This window comes from Molothrus ater, chromosome 1 (assembly GCF_012460135.2).
Source record: "Molothrus ater isolate BHLD 08-10-18 breed brown headed cowbird chromosome 1, BPBGC_Mater_1.1, whole genome shotgun sequence".
NCBI classification, from domain to species: domain Eukaryota; kingdom Metazoa; phylum Chordata; class Aves; order Passeriformes; family Icteridae; genus Molothrus; species Molothrus ater.
This window is the reverse complement of record NC_050478.2, coordinates 34,608,471-34,633,204: the sequence shown is the minus strand read 5'-3', so window position 1 is coordinate 34,633,204 and position 24,734 is coordinate 34,608,471. Positions and strand designations below refer to the sequence as shown.

Sequence of the window (24,734 nt, the reverse complement as noted above, 5' to 3'; positions counted from 1 at the left end):
ACTTCTCCATTGCTTTGATTATTAATTTTAGTTTTTACAGTGACAGCAGAGTCTTTTGATGACAATGAAGAATCACTATATGAAGACAACTATGTATTGATATTAGACGCCTTTTTTGGTCATCAATTTAGCAAATTGGAACAAAGATTTTATTGTATGTCTTCTGTGCTAAGGGAAGCTCTCTGAAATTTGCCTGAAGCACAGACATGTGGGCTTATATTGTACAGTTATGGAAGTACTTCACCCTAAGTATCTGATAGCAGGAAAGTTGGTTTTACTTGTGGTCTCATGGGATAAGCTGTGCTCCTGCAACACAGTACCTTCAGAGGCCAACTCTGTAGATTCTCAGGAGTGGTGACACATGCTGCTTGTCATCTGTATATTTTACCTGAAAAATTATTTGTGAATTTCAGGTTTCCCCATCCTACCTTACCTCTGCTGTACAATTTCCCTGCAGATTTACTCAAATTTTGTAATAGAAATTGGAGGGGATGAGGAGGGGACTGCTAACGTAGAGAACCATGATGTGAAAGATTGCTGGTCTGCTCAGTGGTGCCTTGTTGATAAGTATCTGGTAGTTGATACTGAGAAGGTGATCACAGAAAAAAGGGATTAGGCTGACAAGGGAAAGCTGACCTGCCTCCATCTTTAATCAGTGGAGGAGAGAGGTGCTTCTCAAGGAGATAGTTCAGACTAGCCAAATTAATCCCTTCTCCCTACATCAAGGGCAATATCAGTGGAGGAAACCAGCAAGATTAGGTGAGTGAAGTACAGTGGGCTGGAGAGGTGGATGAGGAGGTTTTTGTGTATTGCATGGAGATGACTTGGTGGAGATTAACTTGATCTCAGTAGCTAATTTGGGAAGGCAGTTCTTCCCAAACATGCAGATGTTCTTTCCTGCTCATCTCATGGAGTATCAGCCCTCTCAAATGGTTGATGAGAGATAATCAAAATTAAAAGCTGTGAACAGGCCCCTGATAAATTACATCTGTATCAAGGTTTACAAAGTTCTTGCTAGTAGAGAATGGATCATTATGGTTACCTAGACATAGGCACAGGCAAGCAGTGCCCTCACCCACATCTGCAGAGGAATTAATTGAACACTTTTGTAGCAAAAGTGAATATAGAGTTAGAACTCTCACAAGTGAGAACTCTGTAACTTGTGATTTGATGCAATGAGTTTATTATAGAAAAACATCCAATATTGGTTTGAAGCCAAATGAAATACTTAATTTCGCTTGGCAAATCTTGCTTATTGTCAACTAGGTGTTGGGTTTTTTAATTTGAAGCCAGAATGTTTCCAATTCCCATCCATTAGATAATGTTATCCCTCTGTTTATTTCAATTTAAGGGCCTTTATGTATGTTTATAATCCACTGTGAATGATCATTAATTTCCTCTTTGAAAAGTTAAGAGCTTTTGTGGCTGTCGTGGTGTTTGTGTGCTCTGGAGAAGACTCCTTTTTTTAATGGGTAAAAATTATGAAGAGTTATTTTCTAATTTCTAATTTGCTGTGATAGCCAAAGGCTTAAGAAGACAAGTTAACCACTGCATTAACTCTTGGAAAGAAAATGAACAGAGCATGTCTATCTGGTTTAGCACTAGATTTTGGCAGAGAGGCAGCATTCTCAGTAGTGAACCAATTATTATGGATAATAATGTTTTAGCTTGCATAGATTGTTTTTCTAGAGTGTTCCCAGCATTAGCTGGGAACTATCATTAGCATGATAGTCATTAATCCATTGGTAAACTGAGTCTTGAGCTTTCTGTTCTGATCTTTATTTTTTATTTGCTTACTTGAATGGATTTTTAATGTGATAACAGCCAGATTGTTTTTGATAGCCTGATGTCATGGCTGATTGAAGTGTTCTGTTTCTTCCATTAGCTCTTTCCTGCTCATCACTGCCAATATTACTGTGAGTAGCTTCCCTCCTCCACTCTTACATGAGTTGTGTGGGTTGGGGGACAGGAGGGTTAGTGTTCAGAGGGTTTGGTTCTTTTCTCACAGAGTTAGCTTCAAATTTTATTCTTTCCATGTTCATGTTTCTGCCGTTAAATCGTGAGACTGTGGTGTGGCTTTCCTTGCTGTGCTGAAAATACTCAAACTTTATTTTCTCTTAATCCTTATCACCTGTCCTCTCCCATGTTCTAAATGAGGAAGGCATTGGTGTTGTTAAGATACACTCTGGTGCATAAGGATTTGCAGCAATAGCCTGTGGGTCTGGGGGAGCAGTCTGGAGATGGGCTGGCCATGCAGCCTCACATGCTGTGCCAGCCTTAGGCAGCTGCCATTCCCTTGGTACTCTGGTACACTGAGGCACACAGTGTACCAAAATGTTCTTCAGTTGTGCAGTTTCAGGTCAGAGATGCTCCCCTCCAGCTGGAGAGGTACTGGGAGAGATGAGGGATCATAATCTAGAGAGTTTTCTTACTTAGCTCATGGGTGCACACATAAATGCTGTAGTTTTAAACAAGAGCTTTAGGCAATGCCTTACTAATCCTGATAATTGAGGGACAGGTATAAGGGGCTAGCTGCTTGGAATCAGAATGTCATTTTATCTATTTCTTAACACTGAGCTTTCCTTGTAGTAGCTGAGTTTTAACTAACCCTCCTTGTCTGTTACCATGGGACTTTGTCCTTAAGGATCTTAACTCCTCCTAACTTCTCCATCCTGCCCAGTCTGCACATTCTGATCCATCTTTGCAGCTTCTTGTCCCGTCAGATTGCCATGGGCTGTCTGGAGTTGCTGCTGACAAGAATGAGAACACCCTCAGTATGGAGCCCTTTTGTGGCAGCACTCCCATCTCATTCCACTCCCCTTGGCTCCCACTCAAGAGCCAGGGTGACCCTGACGGATTCATTTCACTGCATTGCAGGCTTCGAGCAGCGCTGGAGCTCGCTGACGTTGGTATTTGATTTTGCAAGTTGCCGAGCGCCTCGTGAAAGTGTTTTCAATTACTCCAGTGGCAGTGGGAGATGAGGATAAAAATGGTGCTGAGCAGCTCCAGCAAGTGGCTGCTCTGTCACCCCTGAAAACAGATTAAGGCTGTATCATTGTGAAGTTTATTACCTGAGGGGAAGGAAGAAGTTAACTTGGGGATTGAGGGAGGGTTAACTTTTGGGGCTAAATGTCACAGTTTTTTTACTGCAAATACACATTTCTCAGTGGTGGTTTGTTTTTTCATTTTTAGGGTTTTTTTTAAATTTTTTGAGCTTTACAATAGTTTGCAGCAAAAGCAAATAAAAATATTGCATCTATTTAGTCTTTTGACACTGCTAGGGTTAAGAATGCTTCAGCTCAGGAGTATGTTCAGCAATATCGATCCTAATTTCTGATAAATCTGAAAATCTTAGTTAGGGTTGCTAGAGTCAATTGTTTGGTGGCTTTGCAATAACTACTCAACAACTTTTGAAAAGAGACTGGATCTGTTTGTTTTTAAGGGAGAAATAGAGCTTTCAGACAAATACCAAAATTACTGTATATTTTTTTGCATTTAAGTTAATAACTTTTATTACTCTCATTTTCATACTTCTAATTCAAATTAATATTTTTATTAAATTCAACTTTTGCCTTTTAATATTTAGGCCTTTATGAGCCTCCCATTTAAAAAAAGGTATGGACCCTCCATATAGGATTTTCTTGCTCTTTCCTCTCAATTAATGCAGCACAATAGAGATGAGTTACTCAGAGGGCGGAGAGGAGTTTTAAGTATTTCACTTGATTATATGTGAGAGTTTACATGCAATTCACATAGGAAAATGCTATACAATGGCTATTTAAGAATTCTTCCCTTCAGGAGAAAGCAGTCTGCAGCAAGGGGCAAGCTTATCTGAGCATCCAAAAATCCTAGTAGCCTTAAAAGTTATTGAGTAAAATTTGTTGCAAAGCACTGTTCCTATATTGTTTAGTCCTGCTGAGAGTTTATTATAAAGAATTGACAGTTCAAGTAAAAGTTGGCTTCTGTAAATGAAAAAATATTTCATAAAATTAGTTTGGATAGGAAAAGGACACTAGCATTGAAGGAAAAAAATAATGATTAAGGGGAGGCAGATGATCAGACAACTTTTGCATTTGCAGATGTTAAAACAAGAATTCTTCTTCCTTCAAGAAGTTTATTTGTCCCCTCCATTGTGAAAGACTGGTTAGAACTGTCTTTCAGGGCTTCTAGGAAGTCAGCTCCAGGAAAAATTGTGTAATATTTATTTTCATTGTATTTCATGATTTCTCTATAAAATAGGTTTTGGAAATCCTTTCTGAACTGTGGTCTGAGGTCTACCTTGATCCTATTAATAAAACAGCCTTTAGAATTTGTTTGATTGATAAATAGCGAAATGAAGGAAAAAATTATTTTAAGCAGCTGGCCTTAGAAACAGCTTTTGAAACATTCTTGAGAATTAAGTTATTTGAAGATTTAAAAGTCTTGTTTAAAGATTTGAAGTAAAGTGTTTTGTGTCAGTGCATTATACTAAAAGTCTTTAAGCATTTTATCACAGATGTTGACTGATGGATGAAAAGTGTTAAGGGTAGCCATTATTGACTTATATTAACAGTCCATAGGTTGTTTTCCAGGTCTGTAGATTTTAAAATTACTCCTCTGGTGCTTGATGTAGGTTGTGGGGAAAATAGAAAAGGACATGTATCTCTTTAGTCTCAGTATTTGGTGGGTAGTTAATGTGGTAGGAATATGCCACTTGGAAGGTGGACAGAGCAGAAATGAGAGTGGGAAGGTTTTAATAGCTTTTTAGCCCCTGTGAGCAAAATTAAATCTGGAAATCAATATGCCGAAGATTTTTCTAAGTCATCTCCAAAGAGATTATTATGTTAATATGTAAAGGAAAGTTTGTGAAGTTTTTGTGACCAGCAAGCAAGAGAAAGTTATTTAACTGTCTGCCTTTTAGCTCTCTCTTTCTACATGGTGTTGCTGATGTGAGAGAACTGCCCCTTGCCAAGGGCTGCTTGGCCCAAGTCAGGGTTTTACGTGAGACGAATGGCTAAGAAATGCCCTCATACAGGTTCATGTCTGATGCTTGGGGCAGAAATGGGAAAAAACCTTGGCCATGTGCCTTTCAGCCCAGACAGTGGTTCTCCAGCATGGCCATTTTGCAGACCAGAGTCAACACTCAGTATTTTCCTAGTCCATAATGCAGCAGATTTTACCCTCTGGCTTCTAATCAGCTGCTGTTTAATGTAATTTTGTAGACCATCATGGAACCGCTGAGCATACACTCGTGGGAACCACTGTGCTGAGAGGGACGGAGGTTTCCAGTCCCTGTAGTTGGTCAGACCAGCTATTAAATGTGGCTAATATTTGCACTGAGGTTGTTGGTGTGGTTTAGGATCTACATAGGATGAGCAGAAATTTGCATTTAAAGCATTTTCTTAGACTAAGTTTTTGGAGGTTGTTGAAATAAAACTGACATTTGGGTATGTGCTGCAAGATACTGAGGCATAGTGGCTTAGGCACTGACTGAAGAATGGAGATAGTGGTAGTGGTGTTTTGAGGCTGTTGCTAAAATTTATCTGCCACGTTCCCTCTGTTTGGCAATGTTTTCAGAAGCAGAAAGGGATGCAGGTCAATGTTTTGCATGCGTGGCATTGTGCCTCGTTATTGACAACCTCAGAAATTCAAAATTCATGTCAGACAGTACTACACTTGATTATGGTTATTTTAAATCTTAATTAATAGTTACATTTCTCTTTTCTTACTTTCTGGGTTTTGAGCTTTTAAGATGTTCTCAAGGTATATTTGCAAACTTGTCTAGAGTTTAAACAGTGTTTCAAAAATTGAAAATTACAGGATGTGTTGGGACATTTTCTGTCTGGGTAAGTGCTGTGGTCATCTTCTCAAAACAGATTCTTTCATCAGGGCTTACCTTAGAGAACCATCAGGAATTGCACAAATTGCTAATTCTATTGTATGTGCTGAATCCTCTTAGGTATGTGCTGCCTGAGTAGCAGCTCCCCAAAATTCATACTATCTTGGCCACACATTTTTTTAAACTTCATTATTTAATTATTTTGGCCCTCAAAAGAACTGCTTTCACTTGGCAGTTAAAATGAAAAAGAATACACATAAAAATATATTTAATATACAAACATGCATTTAATTCACATGTATGCATGTGATAGATAGATGTGTATCCATGAATCTCTGTCTGTGTGTGTGTGCATATAGATATAGATGGACACATGTACAAGCAGTAATACAGTGCTTCTTAAATTCAGGACATGGACTCCTAATCAGGGCAGAAGACCTAAGCTGGAGAGGTATGAAACAGAGAGGGCTGAGATCAGAAGGAGCCACAGTCAAAAGGAGTGGTGGAATGACATTGGTAATGCAGAGAATATGCCTTCTCTTGGGTGTAACAAAGCTGTTGGAGAACAAGGCAGAAATGGTGCTGTGGATTGGTAATGTGTATAAAAGTGATTGGAGTATAAAGAGCAAAAGTGTAAAAAGGCAGAGGTCAGATCTTCTCCAGAGTCGTAAGTGGAAATGATGATGGTAAATTACTAAAAAAGCTGTGGAGATTCATTAGAGAAAGTTCTCAATTTAATTATTTTCCCTTTACCTGTTCATACAGGATCAAAACTGCAGAAATATCAAGGAGATATATAAATTACATGGTTTGGCACACAAACCAACTTAAAGCTAGAGCAGGATTACAGCAGTCCCTGGGCACTAGCTGGAGTTGAGCCTGAGATAGATATTGCTTTAGACAGCACCATGTGCACATGCCGTGTGTTTCTGTACTTTGCACACCAACATTGTAGGAAAATTTTGTGTTGTTGAAAATAAAAGTGAATGCTGGTGCTTTTGGGTTTCCTCTGGAAGGTGTGAGAGGACAGGTGGTTTTCCTGTTCCCTTTGTGCTAGGTGCTGCTGGTAGTGTTTCTCTGAAGGTGTGGAGGGTTTAGGACAAGAGGCAATGGGCAGAAACTGATGTACAGGAAATGCCACCTGAATATGAGGAAAAACTTATTTACTGTATGAATGATTGAGCACTGGAACAGATTGGCCAGGAGGTTGCCAGGTTGCAGAGTCTCCCTCACTGGAGATATCCAAGAACTGTCTGGACACCATCCTGTGCTGTGTGCTGTAGGATGACCCTGCTTAAGCAGGGAGATTGGACCAGATGATCTCTTCCAACCTCATCCATTCTATGATTCTGGTTCTCTGAAGTAGGGGAAGACTTTAGGTTTTGTTCCTCATTACTATCACTGGCAGAGAATTCCATATTTATGGGGTTTCATGAAACCAAATTGTAATCTGAAGCATCCTTGATGTGGCCAAATCTGTGGTATTTTTGTGGCAGGCAAGCTGAGGAGACCTATGTAGTTCACTGAGTTCCCTTCCCTTGTGTCATCTGATATCATAAACCCACACTTTGAAAAAATTAGTTCATCAGGGTACCCCAAACTCACAGATGCTGTTGGCACAGGTTTTCTCCCATCCTGTGATGAGTACTTCCCCACCTTATGTTGACCTACCTTTCTGAGCCTTTCTAGAAGCCACTCTTCATAAAGGGGCAAGGATGTGGGTGACTTGTTTTGGGGTGGTCAGGTGGGACAGGTAGCTGTGATGGGATGGACAGTGGTGCAGGGCAGCAGGATAGGATGAGGAATGCAGGGTGATGGGGATGGACAGTGATGCAGGGGGCAGCGGGATGGGATGAGGGATGTGAGGTGATGGACAGTGATGCAGGGCAGTGGGATGGGATGAGGAATGCAGGATGAGGGGATGGACAGTGATGCAGGGCAGTGGGATGGGATGAGGGATGTGAGGTGATGGGGATGGACAGTGATGCGGAGCAGTGGGATGGGATGAAGGATGCAGGATGAGGGGATGGACAGTGATGCAGAGCAGTGGGATGGGATGAGGAATGCAGGATGAGGGGATGGACAGTGCTGCGGAGCAGTGGGATGGGATGAGGGATGCAGGATGAGGGGATGGACAGTGATGAGTGGGATGGGATGAGGGATGCGGGGTGATGGGGATGGACAGTGATGCGGAGCAGTGGGATGGGATGAGGGATGCGGGGTGATGGGGATGGACAGTGATGCAGAGCAGTGGGATGGGATGAGGGATGCAGGATGAGGGGATGGACAGTGCTGCGGAGCAGTGGGATGGGATGAGGGATGCAGGATGAGGGGATGGACAGTGATGAGTGGGATGGGATGAGGGATGCGGGGTGGTGCGGGCGCTGCCTGCAGAGGGCTCTGTGACACCGCGTTTCCCCCGGCCGAGTGCCGGGGCGGGCGGGGGGAAGGGAGCGCTGGGGTAACGCTTCCAACAGTCTGGTCTTAGTCTGGTAAACAGACTAGGAATTGTGGGCTAAGTCCTTTTCCTCAGGCTTTGCACCAAGGCTGAGATCAGATGACTCAGTCCGGACTCATTATTTTAATAGCCTACAGCTAGTTCACATAGCAGCGGGAGTCCACAAAAAAGGCATTTAATTGTTGAAACTCAAACTGGTACATTGTAACTGCAGATTATAGTATTCAGATTTAAGTGATTCAAGTAATTTATAAAGCTTTTGCACAAGCAAACTGAAAGTTAAAATACTGATATTGTAATAAAAAGTAAATAAAACATACTTTTGTATGTTAAGACCCAATTACAGAGCATGATTTAATTTAACAAACTTAAAACAGGCAGGTGATATTTGCCAACATTACTACAGCTGTGTTTTACATTAGGAAATTAATTAAAATAGTAATTTATACTTTTTTCCACTTGCAAGTCTTGGGCCTTTCTGTATTACACCATCTATTTTCTCTTCATTCATTGTGTTAGGGTGCATTTTTAACCTTACTTAGGCTGCATCGCAACTTTGGGGTTGTTTTTTTTCCTTACCTAATGAAAAACCGGCTTTCTGCAATAACGCCAGCGAAGCAGATCAAACAGGGCTGAAGGAACTTCCCTGCTGTCTGCCTGAGAAGCACTGCATTATTAGTTATTCAGATGTCAGTCCTTTTCTTCTGCATCCTAGCAGGGTTTTGCTGGTTTTATCAGATCACTCGAGCTGGAGGTGGGAGGGTGGCTGCCAGTGAGGGATGCAAGGGAATGGTTTCCTGTCAGACTGAACAAAACTGGGGGATTTGCTGCACTCACATACATGCCTGGGTCTGTGCAATAGCACACTGCAAGTCTAAGTGGGACAAAATTTCAAAATGCAAATCAGTGTTCTGCTTTTATACCTCACAGCTGAATAATGGGACCTCAGGAGCTATTCTTAGTTCTTAGGTACTTCTCCCTCCCCAAACTGCTAAAACAGTGATGATTACATAATGAACTGTTAACTTTGTCAGTCAAATCAGTCTAAATGTAGAAAAGTAATTTTTTTTAAAATAGCACATAATTACCAAAATGAGAGTTCGTTATTCTGTCTGTGTGAAAGAGCAAACACACATGTGATGGTTATCTTCTTCCTTCTCCACTTTTCCTTGTCTATCTTCACCTGAACTTTGTTACCTTCAAGGAGGAATCTTTTGTGTTGGCTATTTTATAGACGTGTGACTTGTTGCAGCAGAGTCTGAAGAATTGGGAATGTTCAATTGACCATTTTAGTAGGGCTGAATTGTTTGTAAGTTGCTATCGTCCTTTCAAACAACTCATGATGCCTGAAAACTTGGTTTATTAAGACCAGACATTTCACATTCCTAATGTTAAGATTGCTGCAATTTTCCATTATAAGCTTTACCCCACCCAGTCCTCTGAATACAGATTTATAAATCGGTTTCAAAAAATGTTTCTCCATCTAAATCTGCACTTACATTTTAAGCTTGGGAGAACGTCTTTGAGCTGAATGCTCTTTCTCAGCTGGAGAATCATGTTCTGTATCAGTGTTTTCACAAATGGATCTAGTTTTTTTAAAAATCAAACTGTGAATGCATTGTGACTTTGGTGTCTCTGTTTTTGAAAGAAAAAATTGCACCCATATATTTTAGAGATTAATTTCCTATACACATCTTATTATCAGTTTCTTTTTGCTGTATTTATGTTGAATGGGCATTCTGGATTGCTTACTGCCTGGAGGAGCCAGTGCAGACATTGTGTATGTGATACATTTCAGAAAGACTGAAAAATCTGTTGGTTAATGTGTTTGATTAATAGTGTGTAAAATACTGAAGATAGTGATAGTTTTATTTATGCAGATTGATATTAGACATCCTTAGAATTAATAAGCAATGCTTTGTGATAATATCTATTTTTAAATTCTTGCATGATGAATCTGTCTTTGGGTGTTGACTTGAATTCTCAGGAGAACTTAGCACGGAATGACACAAGAATAGCTGGACATAAATGGAACATTATAAGAATAAAAGAGCTGACATTTCAGCTCCCTGCTTCTTAAAGCTAAAAGTCCTTGAGGCATCAATAAAATGAAACCGAGTCCGACAGTAAAAGCGTGTGTCATGCGTGCACAGATCTACTTCTCTGTAGGGCTCACTGAAAGAAATTGTTTTTACATAAATAGTTACAGTAAGCACTTCAAGAAGGAAAGAGGGTGGACCAGTAATGGAAAAAAATACGATATTTTGGGTTAAGCACATCTGAATATAAAACATGCTACTGGAACTAGGCAATCTGACAGTACTGGAGCCTGTGCAGAGAGCCAGAGGAGGGCTTGTAAGCTAATTAGTCCCACATAAGAACTATTTTGAGATTCAAGTCAAATTTAGGACATCCAGATCCTTTATTTTTTTATTCTATGGGCAGCTTAATTCCATTTTCTCCAGACATCAGTAATTTATTTAAGTTTATAATTTCTACAAATAAGAAGACACACACAATGTATTATCCCTGCACTTTCTCTAAAGTAAAAGTTAAATTTTTACTCTGCTTTCAAGAATTTTGCATTTCCTTCATGTGAAAGCTTAGAGTAGTCTGGTAAGTCATAAACGGTGAAATAACAATATTTAAAATATTTGAATTTAATAACTGATAGGTTAAATTAGAGTGTTGGTGAAAAGATGCTATCAGTATTCTTTCCTCTGAGATTGCTTTTTGTCATACTAAGAAATATAATTTTGTGGGTTTTGTTTCTATGATGCAAATTTTAAAACTGTCAGGGTGCATTTTTAAAATTATGTGGTTTAAAAAATACTTTAAATGAAGAAGTTGCTTTTCATGTCACATTATTTATGCCTGCTAGGATTCTCATTTCGGTCTCTGTAACATTTTATGGCTGTGTGACATTACATTATTCCTGTATATTAACAAGGGTATGAACTGAAATGTAAGAATTCATGATGTTATATTCAACGATTAATTAGGCAATAATGCATAAAATATCTGTTGTTAGCAGCAGGAGAGGGCTGGTTGGTTCGTTAGTGGCTGCAAGCAAAGGCAAGGCTGATGTATGTCCCAATAAGCCACTTAGTGAGTGCAGGGAGGAGATTTCCAAAATAGGAAACGCTACATTACTCCACAGGCAGGGCTTTGCTGCAGCATCTTCAAAATCTACCCCAAATGCAAGAAATTCTGCAAGTGTTTTACACCATCCAAATGCTCCTTTCACCAGTGGCAAAACTCTGGGATGAGTTTGATGAGCAATAAGTTGATGTTGAGGCAGAACACAGCATAATGAGCGTTTCCATCAGATGTGAGGGTTATCATGACTTTTTGAACTCTCTGCATTTGTAGAAGAGGTGAAAATACCACACCAAACTATATGAAGTGGTTGCTGCCTTCCTGCTAATTACCTCCTTCAAGTATCTCTTTTGCTCAACTATTGCCTCTCACTCGTGGAAATTACAGAATTTTGAAGGTGCAGCTAAGTTGTAACTCCTTTCTGAAATTCACTCATTTACTTCAAGATGGGGTGGGAAAAACCAGGGAGGGTGTGGGAGGGGAAAGGAAGAGAACCAGCAGTATGTTTCTAATGTTTTGGAAATTACTGTTGCTCTCTTGAATTTGGTGAGCTCTAATTTTTTTCCTTTTAAACCCTGAAATGTCATTTTTTTTTATTTTAAGAACATCAGAAAGACAGCGTGGGCTTATCCTTGAGTCCCTATCATCAGTTGAGGAATAAGTAATGAATTTTTATTATGAATGAAATGTCTAAAGTAAGACTGCATCTTCCCTGATTATGTTAGTGTTCGAATGTTATTTTTCCAGTGTGCATTTTTTCTGACAATTTAGAAAGAATATGAAATAAAATGCAGCCCTCATTTTTTCATTTGCTGTATTACCTAAATTGAAGAAAGAAAAGGCAAAAGTACCATGTAATCTAAAAAATAAAACCCCCCCAAAAAAATTCCTACACTTGAATTTTAAGTAAACATCTATTTTTGTGACGGGCTGAATATACAATACTGATTCATGTTTGGTTGGTTTTAATTTTAAATTAAATATTATTTTGGTGCTTCTTGAAAAGAAGGAAAATAAGAAAAATAAGTGTAAGCAGAATAGAAGAGAAGAAAAATAAAACAGAATTTAAAAAAAGATGAAAAATAGTTCCTTTCCAAACAGAAAATGTTTAAATCCATATATTTAATATCATAAGCATTCAATATTTGACATATTTTGGTTTAAATGCTTTAAAAAATACTTCAAATGAAGAAGTTGCTTTTCATGTCACATTATTTATGTCTGCTTAATTATTATAAAATGGAAAGCTACGGCTTGTGTTCAGTGTTTGGTATTTCTGTTAAATGAAGTATGAAGTGTAATTCCCACTGATGTTTTTGTCTCTTCCCAAAATCAAGAGAGATACTAAATTTCTTTCCATTGCTTTTAACACTGCCTTATATCGATTAACAGTGAGAAAACACATGCTTTAGGCAATTATATTTGGGATGATTTATTTTTATTCTGTTTGAGTGGTAACAGATTATTTGGCATATCACTGCCCATCATCTCCATTTACACATTTAGATATGAAATTACTCAATCTTCTGAATCCATTTTCCATGCTAGAAGCACAGAATACCTCCTTGGTGAATATTTTATTGTGTCTTATTGTATCTTTTAAGAATGTGTGAAGAGCAGACAACTAAAGTAAACCCACTGAACTCTTGCTCATATTTAGCAGGTTTTCTAAGGTTGCAGCCTTGAATCTACTGACAGCAATGAGTGTGATTGAATGTTGTCTGTGAATCTTTCAGTGAAGAGGCAGAAATGCAATTTAAATTTTTTAAGGTACACATCCAGCCTAATAATCTCTACTACATTGGCTTAAGAAGCAAATATTCAGAAAAACATGTATTACTCTATAGCTGATTTCATGGCAGTAACAGTTTTACGTCTTGAGAGAACTGGTTGAATGATGGAAATGAAAGAATTGTACTAGCAATGAATTATCCCCAAGGCTAGTAATAAAAAGAAATCTGATTCTGTCCTGTCTGTCTAAGATACTCATCAGTTTGTCATAAATATTCCATATTTAGGACATAGGAAAAGTTTTCAATAGATGAGTCTGAATACAACTGGCACTGAGAATGAACGCAGAATTCCCTTTAAAAGCTGATCTCAGTGAATGAGCACGCTGAAGTCCTACGCAGATGTGAGGTGTTTCTGCCATAAGTACTGAGCTGGAAGAGTTCTTTCCAGAAACTTAGAAATGCCCTTTAATGATCTGTTTGATCTGGTTAGTGCCTGTTGTGAAATCCAATACAGGTTTGAGAGAATAGTTGGGAAGGGGAAGGGATTATTATTTGGGGGTGTTTCTTCCCCACTTGTCATGTTTTTTATGAAATTAGAAAAAAAGCAAGACCATCCAAAGGGGATTTTGTATGAATCACGTACTTTAGCACTATGCAAATAGTCTGTAATCTAAATAGCATGAAGGCATGTGGGGGATTATGCATGGTTTTAATGGGGGTTTTTCACAATGATATTTCTTTTAGGGTTTTTCTAAAACTGTAATGGAAGATAACTGAAGAAAAAAGTTTGTTGCTAGCTTCTGTGAAGCAGAAGGTCTATGAAGAGTGCAGAATACTTCTGTTTCCCCACACTACAAAGAACGCTATGTAAAAGTGTTCAAGGGTGTTCTTCAAATTATTTAAGTTAATTATTTGGATGGTCTAAAACTTGCTCATATATTTCTTTCCTCATGATCACACAAATAGTGTGGCAAGACATTACTGGGGATGTAATTCTTTGCTTTGGCTCAGTGTTGTTCAGGTTCAACTGAGAAAAGCCTTTCATCCTTTCCAGGACACAAGACAGCCCAAGTCTATGAACTTGTCTGTGAACAAGTACTGCTGAATTCCCACTATTTAGGTTTCACCAGATCTTTCCTTAACCCAACAGAAGTTCAACTTGACAATTGTCTCTTCTTTCTGGCATTGGTTAAGTCAAACCACATTGCTGCCTTTACAAGAAAAGATTTTAAAAAAAGATAATGTAGGGAGGACAGTTTCTGACTTGGGGAGTCCACAGAGTCCTGTCATACTGAAATGTCATCCCTTGAGAAGTGGATTCTCCTAATCCCTCTTTAAAGTAGAGATCTCCTGAGCTTTTAAATACCATACAACAAGAAGTACTTTCCATCCTAGCCTTTTTTTTTTTTTCCCTAAACACTGCTAATGTGATGAGGAAGATTGAAAGCTAAAATAATCACCCTCACCTCCTTAACTCTCTTGGTACAGCACGGACAAAGAATCGCATAAACATCTGAGGCAAAAGTGGGAAAAGATTGAGGGGAGAAAACAGATACAGCAAGGACCTTGGTCTGGTGGGTGTAAAGAATAACAAGAGAATTAATGTGTGACTTTCATGCATGTATGTAATTTAGTAGATAGCAAGCTAGTGTGTGCCCCATCTGTCAAGTAAATCTGACCACTTTTTATCTAAATATAATACCACCACAAGGCAGCATAAATCTGTAATAGAGCACCAGGCTTTTTTTTTTCTCCTCTTCCCAGTCAATCTTGAAGTTGAGCAAGTGTCAGGCTAAGGAGCAGTCTGCTGAAATACAAGTGATGGAAGCTCACCATGTTCTCACATTCTGGTCAAAGTGACAGGCTTTCGCAGGACAGGTTAGCCAAATTAGGCAAACATGAATATGACTTGAATCTACTATAAAAGTTTTTCCATAATTATCTGGTAATGAGAAAAGGTCAGAACTAATTCTGTTCTGCTGTCTTTCCCTGTTGTGGGCTAGTACTAGTTGGCAGTGGTATGGCACAGGACAGGGTATATTTGTTACTGTCAGGTAGTGCTGTACATTTTTTTTTAAGCTTGTGTGTGGCTGGACAGTGTTGAGGAGCAATCGTGGGCTTCAGTCTCTGTGTGGTGTAATCTGCTTGTTATGCAAACCCAGAATAATCCCCCTCCCTTCTCTTCCCTGTGCACGCGGTAACTGGAGAACAGGAGACTCGTGATTGTGACCCGTCTTCTGTTGGTGTATGTTTGAGAGACCAGGAATGTAGCAAATTCATATTCAAATCCAACCAGGTAGCTGTGATGCACCTTCTTCACTGTCAGTGTGAATATCTGTGGACATGGAAACAGGGCTGGCCCAAGCAGCTGACTTCCTGCATCAGCAAGATTTAGCAGTGAGGAAGAAGAGGAAAGGGTACTTCATACTCTGATGAGAACTATTAGGGATATGCATTCTGAAGAGCAACCTGGGTTCTTTATTTTACTTTTCAGTTTACCTGCTGCTCATTTTTAAAACCCTTACCCTCAGTCTGGATGTATGAGTCCAGAGCTCTGTAACTGCTTTAGCATTGTGTGTAGCATAGATTTTATGATAAACTAACTCTGACATCATCACGTGAGTCACACACGGCCATGAGGCAGTGCACGCTAACAGCGTAAGGAAACCTCTAAGACTATGTTCTGGTCATTCTTGACTCCAAAGCTTTTGGGGGTGACAAGTCTTAGAAATACTGGAAAAGGTTTGTTTGGAAAATGCTTTTTTTTTTAAATTTGAGCATAGCCTCTGCTTTTTGTGGCTTTTTGTGTTGGTAACAAAAGGTAACGCTGTTTGTATTATATTGCCACCTGTATGAAAGGTTGTGCAACACTTTCCATTATAAGACTGTTTCAGTTGCTTATGTTGCCAACATTTGGGCTGAAATTTTCCATGCTGGGTGTCTCCTTCAGGCTGAATTTCTTGGGAAAGTTTCAATAAAAATACTTGAACCATTCCAGGGAATGAGAAGAGGGGGGAAAACTATATTTTGCTCATGTTTATTAAAATTGCTGCAAGCACTTGATTCAGAAATCACTGCACCTACATTTTTTGGAGCAGGGACTTGAATAATTAGGAAGGTTGAAAGGATGAGGAAAGAAAAAATGGGTGTAGAAGAGATTTCTTTAGAAAGAGTTTTCTCCTGCCTGCTGTTATGAACTGTTGGCAAGAAGGCACACAAACCCCATGCCTTTCAAAACAGGGTCAATGAATGGCTGGGAGCTGAATGATCCTCCTTGTTTCACTGCACCTATGTGATGTATTGGTTTGAGGGAGAGAGGATTATGAGGTGTAAACAAAATCACGTGCAACAGAAAAGGTGACTGAAATGTGCACAGTGGTGGAACTAGAGGGGGAGGGTTATGTAGGTAATAATTTGAAAATAGCAGAGGTAGCTTTGCTCAGCAAAGTTATGGGTCTGAAGATAGTGAGACAGACTATCAAAAAGATGGGATTTAAGCTAATGGCCTTACAGCAGCCTTTTTTAGTTACAGTTCATTTCCTGTTTCCCAGACATCTTGAGCATTTAAATGAGGCAGGGAAAATTGTATGCAGGCATGTCACTTAGAGACCAGTGTTCAACCCTAATTCCAACATGTTTCATTCATGAACACTTGATGTTGCAACCATAATGGACTTCCAACATGAAAATTAAAGACTTAGTTGGAAATGTCATTCTATATCCATCATAACAATGCTTATATTTTAAGCTTTGACGAACACTGCCATGGTAAGCCACATGTATAATACTGCATTTCAGTTAAAATACTGAAAAAAGTTTCCTTTTAATCCATTTAGACAAGTTTCATTTTTAAACCCACAGCACTACCAGTGCTTCAGCAAATAAGTATGGGACTATTTGGATCTGGAAGGGTTAATTCCATGAGATGTTGGAAATTGAACTTCTCAACAGACTCTGCCTTCCATTTCTCTCAGGTTCACAGTGTAGGCAACAAATGACATTTTGGAATATACTTTACATGCTTAGCCCAAATGGGAATGAGTTAAGAGGACAGGGAGAAGTTTCAGTTATAACTTCACATTTTCCTGATTTTTATGGACTTCAACCAGAGTGGTTATAACTCAATATTATTTTAACATTGTTATTTGTGGCTGAGTTTACTAAAGAGCAACTTTCATGCTGCTGCTTTTAATATCTCACGGTTGAAGTTATCTTCCAAGTTTTCAAGGATTTATAATGTTACCATAACATTTTCTTAAGGAATAAGGCTTCCCATCCAGAAGCAAGCATACATCATAGTACAAATTGCAAAAATAGTGAATTAGACATTTCCTAGTTACAGGAAAGCAAATGTGTACTGAATGACCACTTTATTAAGATCCTTTAACTTATATTTTCTTGAATGAAATTTAGACTTCCATTTGAGGACTGTTTTGTCACTATCATCTGCACCCTTGGTTGAAGAAGAGAAATTTAACACTCAATTATTACTATGAATATCTGCATTTTAAATATTAGCTTCATAAAAATGCCACATCTGGGCTTGACATGATGTATTGTTGTCTCAGTTCAAAGAAGATAAGCTGTCATATCACATACCTGTTTATTAATACTTGTGTGTTGATGCTACTTATCATGGCAAAGATCCACTTATTAATGGCTTCATGGCATGGACAGACAGGATACATCTTTATTGCTCTAATGGTACCTAAAATTTTATGCCATAGTGGTTTGAGACTATGGTCAAACAAATGCCTGGGTGTAACCTAACTTTTTATTCTGTATCATGTGTGACTGCATATTGTTTTTATTCACTGGCAGGGCTAGTTTGTATTTCAGCCTCAAGGACAGAGGGCTGTACTGACACGGTGATTTACTTTAGCCTGTCTTAGGAATCCTTCAAGATATCCATAATTATTCATTTATATCCATATGTAGTGGAGGGGAAAGACAGAGGATTAAAATGTCTCTTGAATGGTAAGTCATGAAGTCTGACTTGCAGATATCCTGTTGTGGGGCGAGCCCAGTCTTTTCAAGTGAGAGTTAATGCAAAGCGATGCTTTGAATGTCAGCATAAAGCAGCATCAGGTCTTCTGGTGTAACTCTTTGTGTATACTTACTGAAAAAGTGGTCTTTTTCAGTTCAGTTGTTCCTTTTTGAAAGGAATCAGAATGAAAGTAAAAAAAGCACTTTTTATTCCAGATGGGATATCCCATGCAGAAAGTTGCACTGCTGGAATTACAGCACTGTGTGTGGTGCACACCTTACATCATGCTTGTGGGATTCCCTCTCAGCATCCCACAGAGATGAACCTTGAGTTGCATCAGGCCTTCAGCAGCCTATACAGAGCTCTACAGAGAGACCTCATCTGGTTTTCAAGAACTGGGAACTCCAGTTTGAGGAATTACAATTTAATTAGACATATTTTATGCCAGGCAAAGTTGTCTAAAACCCTTAGTAAAAGAATGTGATTGTCCTATTGAAAATTATGTATCTACACAAAGTAATTAATTCTATCCCTTTGACCTTCAGATTGAAGGTCATTTGCTGCTAACATTTTTCTCAGCTACTTTTTCACAGAATGATTGAATGTAGTTACTGTAAAGGACTGAGTACAATCATCACAGTATTGTTTGAAATGCTGAGCTCTGGTTGGAGTTTAAAAATCTTGTGTGTTTGCACATGATGCAAGTATCTAATGTAAGTTTTATTGAAATCAGAAGGAAATGGCCCGGATGTTGAACACATAAAGCTGTTGATGGAGAAGTTTGTATTCTGTAAATGTGTGTTGCAGAGGAACTTGTCATGGCTGAGTTTGAAACTCCATTGAGTCACTGAGGGCAAAAAATACTTTATCTTTACCTTAAAGCTTGCTGGTGGATAGTGGTTCAAAGCTCTCATCCTTGTGATTTTCCTTGTTCTAGATTTATGACTGATGCAGCTCGACGTGAGCAGGAGTCCTTGAAGAAAAAGATTCAGCCAAAACTCTCTTTGACTTTGTCAAGCACAGTTTCCCGTGGGAATGTATCCACTCCACCTCGCCACAGCAGTGGAAGCCTTACTCCTCCAGTCACCCCTCCAATCACTCCCTCCTCTTCATTTCGCAGTAGTACTCCTACAGGTAAGCACCTACTCTTTAATTCATCCCAAATAAAGGGAGCAGTTTTGCTCTGTGGCATTTGGAGAACAGGAGACATACTGAAGCATCGGGGTAAGAGGAGCCCCAAAAAATAAAACAGAAAAGCTTTGTGCTATTTTACATTTGGTCTGCAGTCCCTAAGTTTCCAAATTCTTTGCTAAAGTAGAGGATGCTAACTTTAAATGTTACAGCTGAAATTATGTGAAGAAACCAACCTTACCAGAAATGCCAAATGTGCAAAAGACCCCTTATGTGTCAGTAGGAGAGCTCTGCCTATGGTACAGTTAAAGATTTAAAAGAAGTGGTCAGTATTTTCCCCCTACCCCATTCCCCTCCCCCCTTTTTTTTTGGTGGAGGGAAACTGAAATTCATAGTAAGTGGTCAGGGAGGAATGTTCTGCTGCTGTCATCATGTAGAAATGACTTTCATTAGGAAACTATGTTCATGAAAAGAAATAAAGGAAAAAAGGGATCTATATTTCCTTCAAAAGCTAATATTCCAGTGGTTTTCCAGGGTATAAACATCCTGGGATTTTTTTGCACTGATTAGAGTAGCTGAAAATTGCTTGCTATCCTGAACCAGATCTCTTGGCCTAAGTCAGTCTGATTTACTTTAGGTAGAGATCTTGTCAGATAATTCTGGTACACTTCAGACTAAATACCAGGATTTTCTTCTAAAAAGCTAAATGCATAAGATAGGGCTATTCTATTCTGTAATAAACAGGTTCAATATATTCTCCTTAGCAGGAAATCACTTGAGCATCACTGCCCTGAAAAACTGTTACACCACATGTTTTTTATATAGGCTATTTCATGTCTTAGTATTAATGATTAAATGGAAAAATTGTAGCAGTCCTTGAGATGTTCTGTCTGCAAGTTGTAAAATGAAGTGATTGTTCAGTATGTCCCTGGTTATAAAAAAGGGAAGCACATCAAGAAAAGCTAAATGATAAAGTACTAATATAATTCAGTAAATTTTAGATTTTCTTAATTATCTCCTGTTTGAAACAAACTGATTCATTTCCTTGACATCCTACAGAAGATGGCAAGGAGTTTTTTCTTTCTTTTGTTTACTTTTTGTACAGCTCCTCCTAAGAAGGCTAATTCATGAATGTGGTCAGGTAGTATAACTTTGCACATCTGTCAGCAATATTGGCTAGTGATGTACTCTTTGAAACATGTTCCATCAAATACTAAAGAAAAAATCTCAGCATCTGTCTACCAAAATACTTTCATTATTTGTGTATTTTCCAAACTTTTAAAGTTAGTCAGAATGTTGTTTTACCTGCGGTTAAGAGAATCAGCTTGTTATGGCTGCATTTCTGCAAGTTCTGCCTGCCAGGTTATAAATAATACCAGCTTCCACTTTCTGCACCCTCTGTTCCAAGTTCCCTTTTGGACCCCTTATTCCAAAGCTACAGCTGATCCTGGTAGCAAAAAACCACGTATTCTTTCTTTAAGACTTCTTTAAAAATTTACTATTAACTGCATTGCATTTCAGCAGCCTCAGCCCAGAAATTCCATTTATCTCTTCTTAAAAGTTTTTCTGGACCTAAAGTAAGCATTGAGCTTTTTCTGATAACTACAGTTTTTTTCCCACAGTTTACTTGGTGTAGGATTTTTTCTAACTTCGGTAGATGAGGTGGTCAGAGTCATGCCATGGCTGAGTTTCTGTATGTGGAGTGCCTGGAGATGCAGCCCAGTAGGAGTTGCAGACTAACTTTAGATATGCAGCTCATGTGTCTTTTATTGGCCAATGCAGAACTTTTTCCCTCAAGTGCAAGTATATGGGGCAGTTGATTAGCAAGGTGGTGTAACCAAGGGTTGTTAGGCAAGCTTTGTTTCAGGGAAACAATTTACAGTATGTAAATTGTCCTGCATTTCAGCCTCACAGTGCCTACACAGCTTTCAAGCCCTACAGGCATACCCTCCACTGCATCCAGTGAGAATGAAGAGTATTGCTGTATTCCTTCCATGCAGTCCTGTTTGATTTGTACTCCGAGAAAACTCTTGTTAATTCGTCTTTGAATGCAGGTAAACGTGTATGTTGTGGTAATTGAGAAAACCAAGAGTCTATTTTCCCTTAGGTTGCCTTATGCCCTGTATTTGTTATAATCCAAATATAATCCTTGTCCTCATCCTCCTTTAGACCTATGCTTTGTCAAAAATAAAGTGGGATTGCTTTGACCTAGTTCATTCATGCAAGTCTCAGGATGGCTGTTTCCCTTTTATTGTCTCCTGTCTCAGTTGTTGGACAGTTCGTGAGGGCTCAGCGGTGTGTGCCTGGCATTACTGTCACTGCCCAAGGTGGTGCCACTTCAGATGCCAGAGAGGAATCATGCCCTACAGGCTGGTGAGGTGGCATGGAACACATGTTCCTCAGGAGAGTGTGTCTGTCACATATGGCTTCTCATCATTCTCATTCAACATAGAAAGCGAAAACCACACTAATCTTTTGAGTCCCCTTTTCCATGTACTGTCCTCTCTTTTGGTGAGCTGCTCATCTTGGCTTTCCCAGGGCTGTTAGTCTTGGCTTGGGTGAAGCCAGGAGCTGCCTGGATCCCACTCCTGTTGGTGCATGTCCCCACGGCGATGTCTCGCCACTTCCCGACAGGTTTAAGCTACTGCTGGAAGTTTTCAGCAGCGTGCAATTTCATATAATGATCTCTCATCTAGGTAGTGACCAGACTCAAACCCACTCAGCTTGTGAAACATGATAAGAGGCAGTTCAAGGTGTTTTGGCTGCCGAGAGTGTTTGTTAAGTTTTACAGTAAAAACCTGTGCCAAAAGACCATGGGGCCTCGTTCTCAGGCAGAGCTGAGCAGCCTCCAGACTGACCCACGTCGATGTTGCAAATGTTGGATGTGCACATGAAAGCACCTCCTGCTTCTTGGTAAAGGAGATTATTCATAGAGAAGCAGAAATATTCAGCAAAGAAGTGTGCTCTTTTTGGCTCTTCTCAGGTAATGAGTTAGACATGTATTTGTCTTCAGCTTCTGTGTCTTAGTCCCCTGAAAAGGCCCGTTTGTGCTTTTGGTGTGAAGTAGAAATGCAGTAGTTAATTTTCTATACCTCCCCTCTGTTCCCTCAGGGTGGCTCTTATATGCTCTCTGCTTACATTTGGCTTTTTGTTTCTCTTCTTCTTAAGACCTGCATCCTCTAATGGTTGCAGAAAGTTCACTTTAAAAATTTGCTCCAGTTTTTATTTTAACAATAGTGTCTCCCAGGAGACTTTGTTTAGTAGGGCTTAAATGGTCTTGTTAGAGTTCACAGGCAGGGTTTAGCGAAAGAAATGGCTTCCATCAGGAATAAAGGCTCCTTAGGGTGATAGGGAAATAGAGCAAAGTAGCACCAGCACACAGCTTATTTTGGAAAGATGTTAGCAGTCTGCAAATACTGAAATATCTCTTTATTTAAGGAGCAGTCAATTAAGTCACAAAAACTTATGTTGTTTTTATTTTTAAATGTCAATTTTAAACCCACAAAACTAATGAAGTCTAGTTATGGATAAAAATGGGGTTGGCATTGCATCCTTAACATACGTTGTTAATTTTTTGAATGTTTTCATACATCTGTGTGGCTCACAGATGAAATTTCCACTCCTAACTTCCTGGCTTTTGAGTGTAAGTCAGAGCATTGACATTCCTTTGAAAGCTATGATATCTCTTCATACTGAAAAGCTTTAAAAGAGATCCAGTGATAGTAAATTATTGGGAATTAATTAGTAAAATAACCTGTTCCCAATTTTAGTTAGAAAAGTAATTCATAATAATAAATCTCATTCAAAAAAAAAAAAAAGCCACTTCTGCATTGAAGAAATGCCAAAAATCATCTGAAACCACTGTTTTGTGTTTGTTTATTATTTTCCTTTATTTTTATGACCTTTTTTTAAAAAACTATTCCAGGCCTGGAATAATAAATTTCAGCCAGGAGTGAATTTTTTGCTTTCCTATAAATCCTGAAGCAAGGGTTTAATACCACCAACTGGCTTTTTAATAGTTCAACCCTAAATCTTGTGCCCTCCCACCTTCCTCTGCACAAAAAAAAAAAAAAAAAAAAAAAAAAAAAGATAGAAAAAGAAAAGCTGGAGTAAAAAAAAAATCTCATACTTAGCATTTCATTTTGCTCTGAAGAAGCTGGCTCCTAGACATCCTTTCCTGGTTATTTTTTATTTTATATAGATTACAAGTTATAACATTTATGCAGTTTTAATAGGTTTATAGACCTATTTACTGCCTGATCATTTGGGGCAGTGGATGGCAGCCAGTCCTGGCATGAAGTGTAGAGGATGCTGTGGTTGCCTGGAAAAGCTGTGGCCATTTCTCAGCCCTTCCACTTGGGAAGGAGATGAAAGAGTGCAGTTTTCATGGGTGGTCATAGGCTGACCCCATGAGAGAATTGGCAAGTCCCATTTTGATTTACAGCTGTCATTTGAGTAGGTGACTAACTATTGGTTTCTCTTATTAATTGGGATATTATTGCCTTTCTGGGGAGTCATATTTGTTCAGTCATTTTTGATTGATTGCATTTGAAAGCTTTTACCTTTCATAAATATGTCAGACTTCCTTAAAATTTCCACCAGTCCAGTCTCAGTATCTAGTAATGTGACTCCGTTTTCTACCCACAGAAAATACCTAACTTTACAATTTTGGAGTTTTTTTCCTTTCTGGTAAAACTTGAAAGTAATAAATCATTTTAATCTGGAGAAAAAAAAATGCTTTGTAGGATTTGCCTTAACCTTTAAGAAGTCTAACGTCTAAAGAGTGATATTTTAATGAAATATGCCTAAAAATTCAGCAAAGTAATGTTATGAGACTTGAAAAAAAATACTACTGAGGCATTCAAATTATTAATGTTGTTGTAGAAATTACTGCCTTTGCCATCTGAGGATACTGTCTGAATGATGCTTTGGCAAATTTATAATAAAGGAGTGGTTTTGTAGATATATAGAGCAATACTAAAACTGAAATCATGATTGCTTTGTAGCTTTGTCAGTAGTCCTAAAGCTGCACTATTTCAGTCAGAACACACTATGTGAGATGGGCCAATTTTTGTCTAATAAATCATACCTGTGGTGAAACACAATATAAAATGTCACTCTAACAGAAAGTGAAATTCAATTAATTTTCAATCAAAAGAAAAAAAAATCAGTCTTCCCCTAGTGTCTTATTTTCAGAGCCTGGTGTAGTTAAGAGTACTTTTTGTATCTAGAGTGATTGCCTTCTTAAATGTCTGCAGTAATTTTAAATATATTTGTGTTTGATTTGGGTTTAGGTAACTAAATTAAGGATAATCTTATCCCATTTACATCATTAGGGAATATCTTCTAAGACTGAATATTTTCTTAAAAGGTACATATAAATTTTTACTCAATAAAATTAATAAATCCTAAAAACTCACTAGAAGATACTATTAGTATCTTCTCTGATTCAGATGGATTTTGTTCAGGATTCAAATGCTACTACTGGCAAAACAGTGAACAAAAAAT

At 38.6% G+C, this 24,734-nt stretch overlaps 1 protein-coding gene across 1 annotated transcript in view; it reads left to right on the top strand.

Moving 5' to 3' along the window:
* The window catches only part of JAZF1 (JAZF zinc finger 1), a 188,775-nt gene that overhangs the window by 140,000 nt on the left and 24,041 nt on the right, over nucleotides 1-24,734 (top strand). Inside the window, exon 3 of the mRNA XM_036406767.2 lies at nucleotides 19,033-19,229. Within this exon, the coding sequence (XP_036262660.1) occupies nucleotides 19,033-19,229 (197 nt within the window). The remainder of the gene's footprint in view (nucleotides 1-19,032; nucleotides 19,230-24,734) is intronic.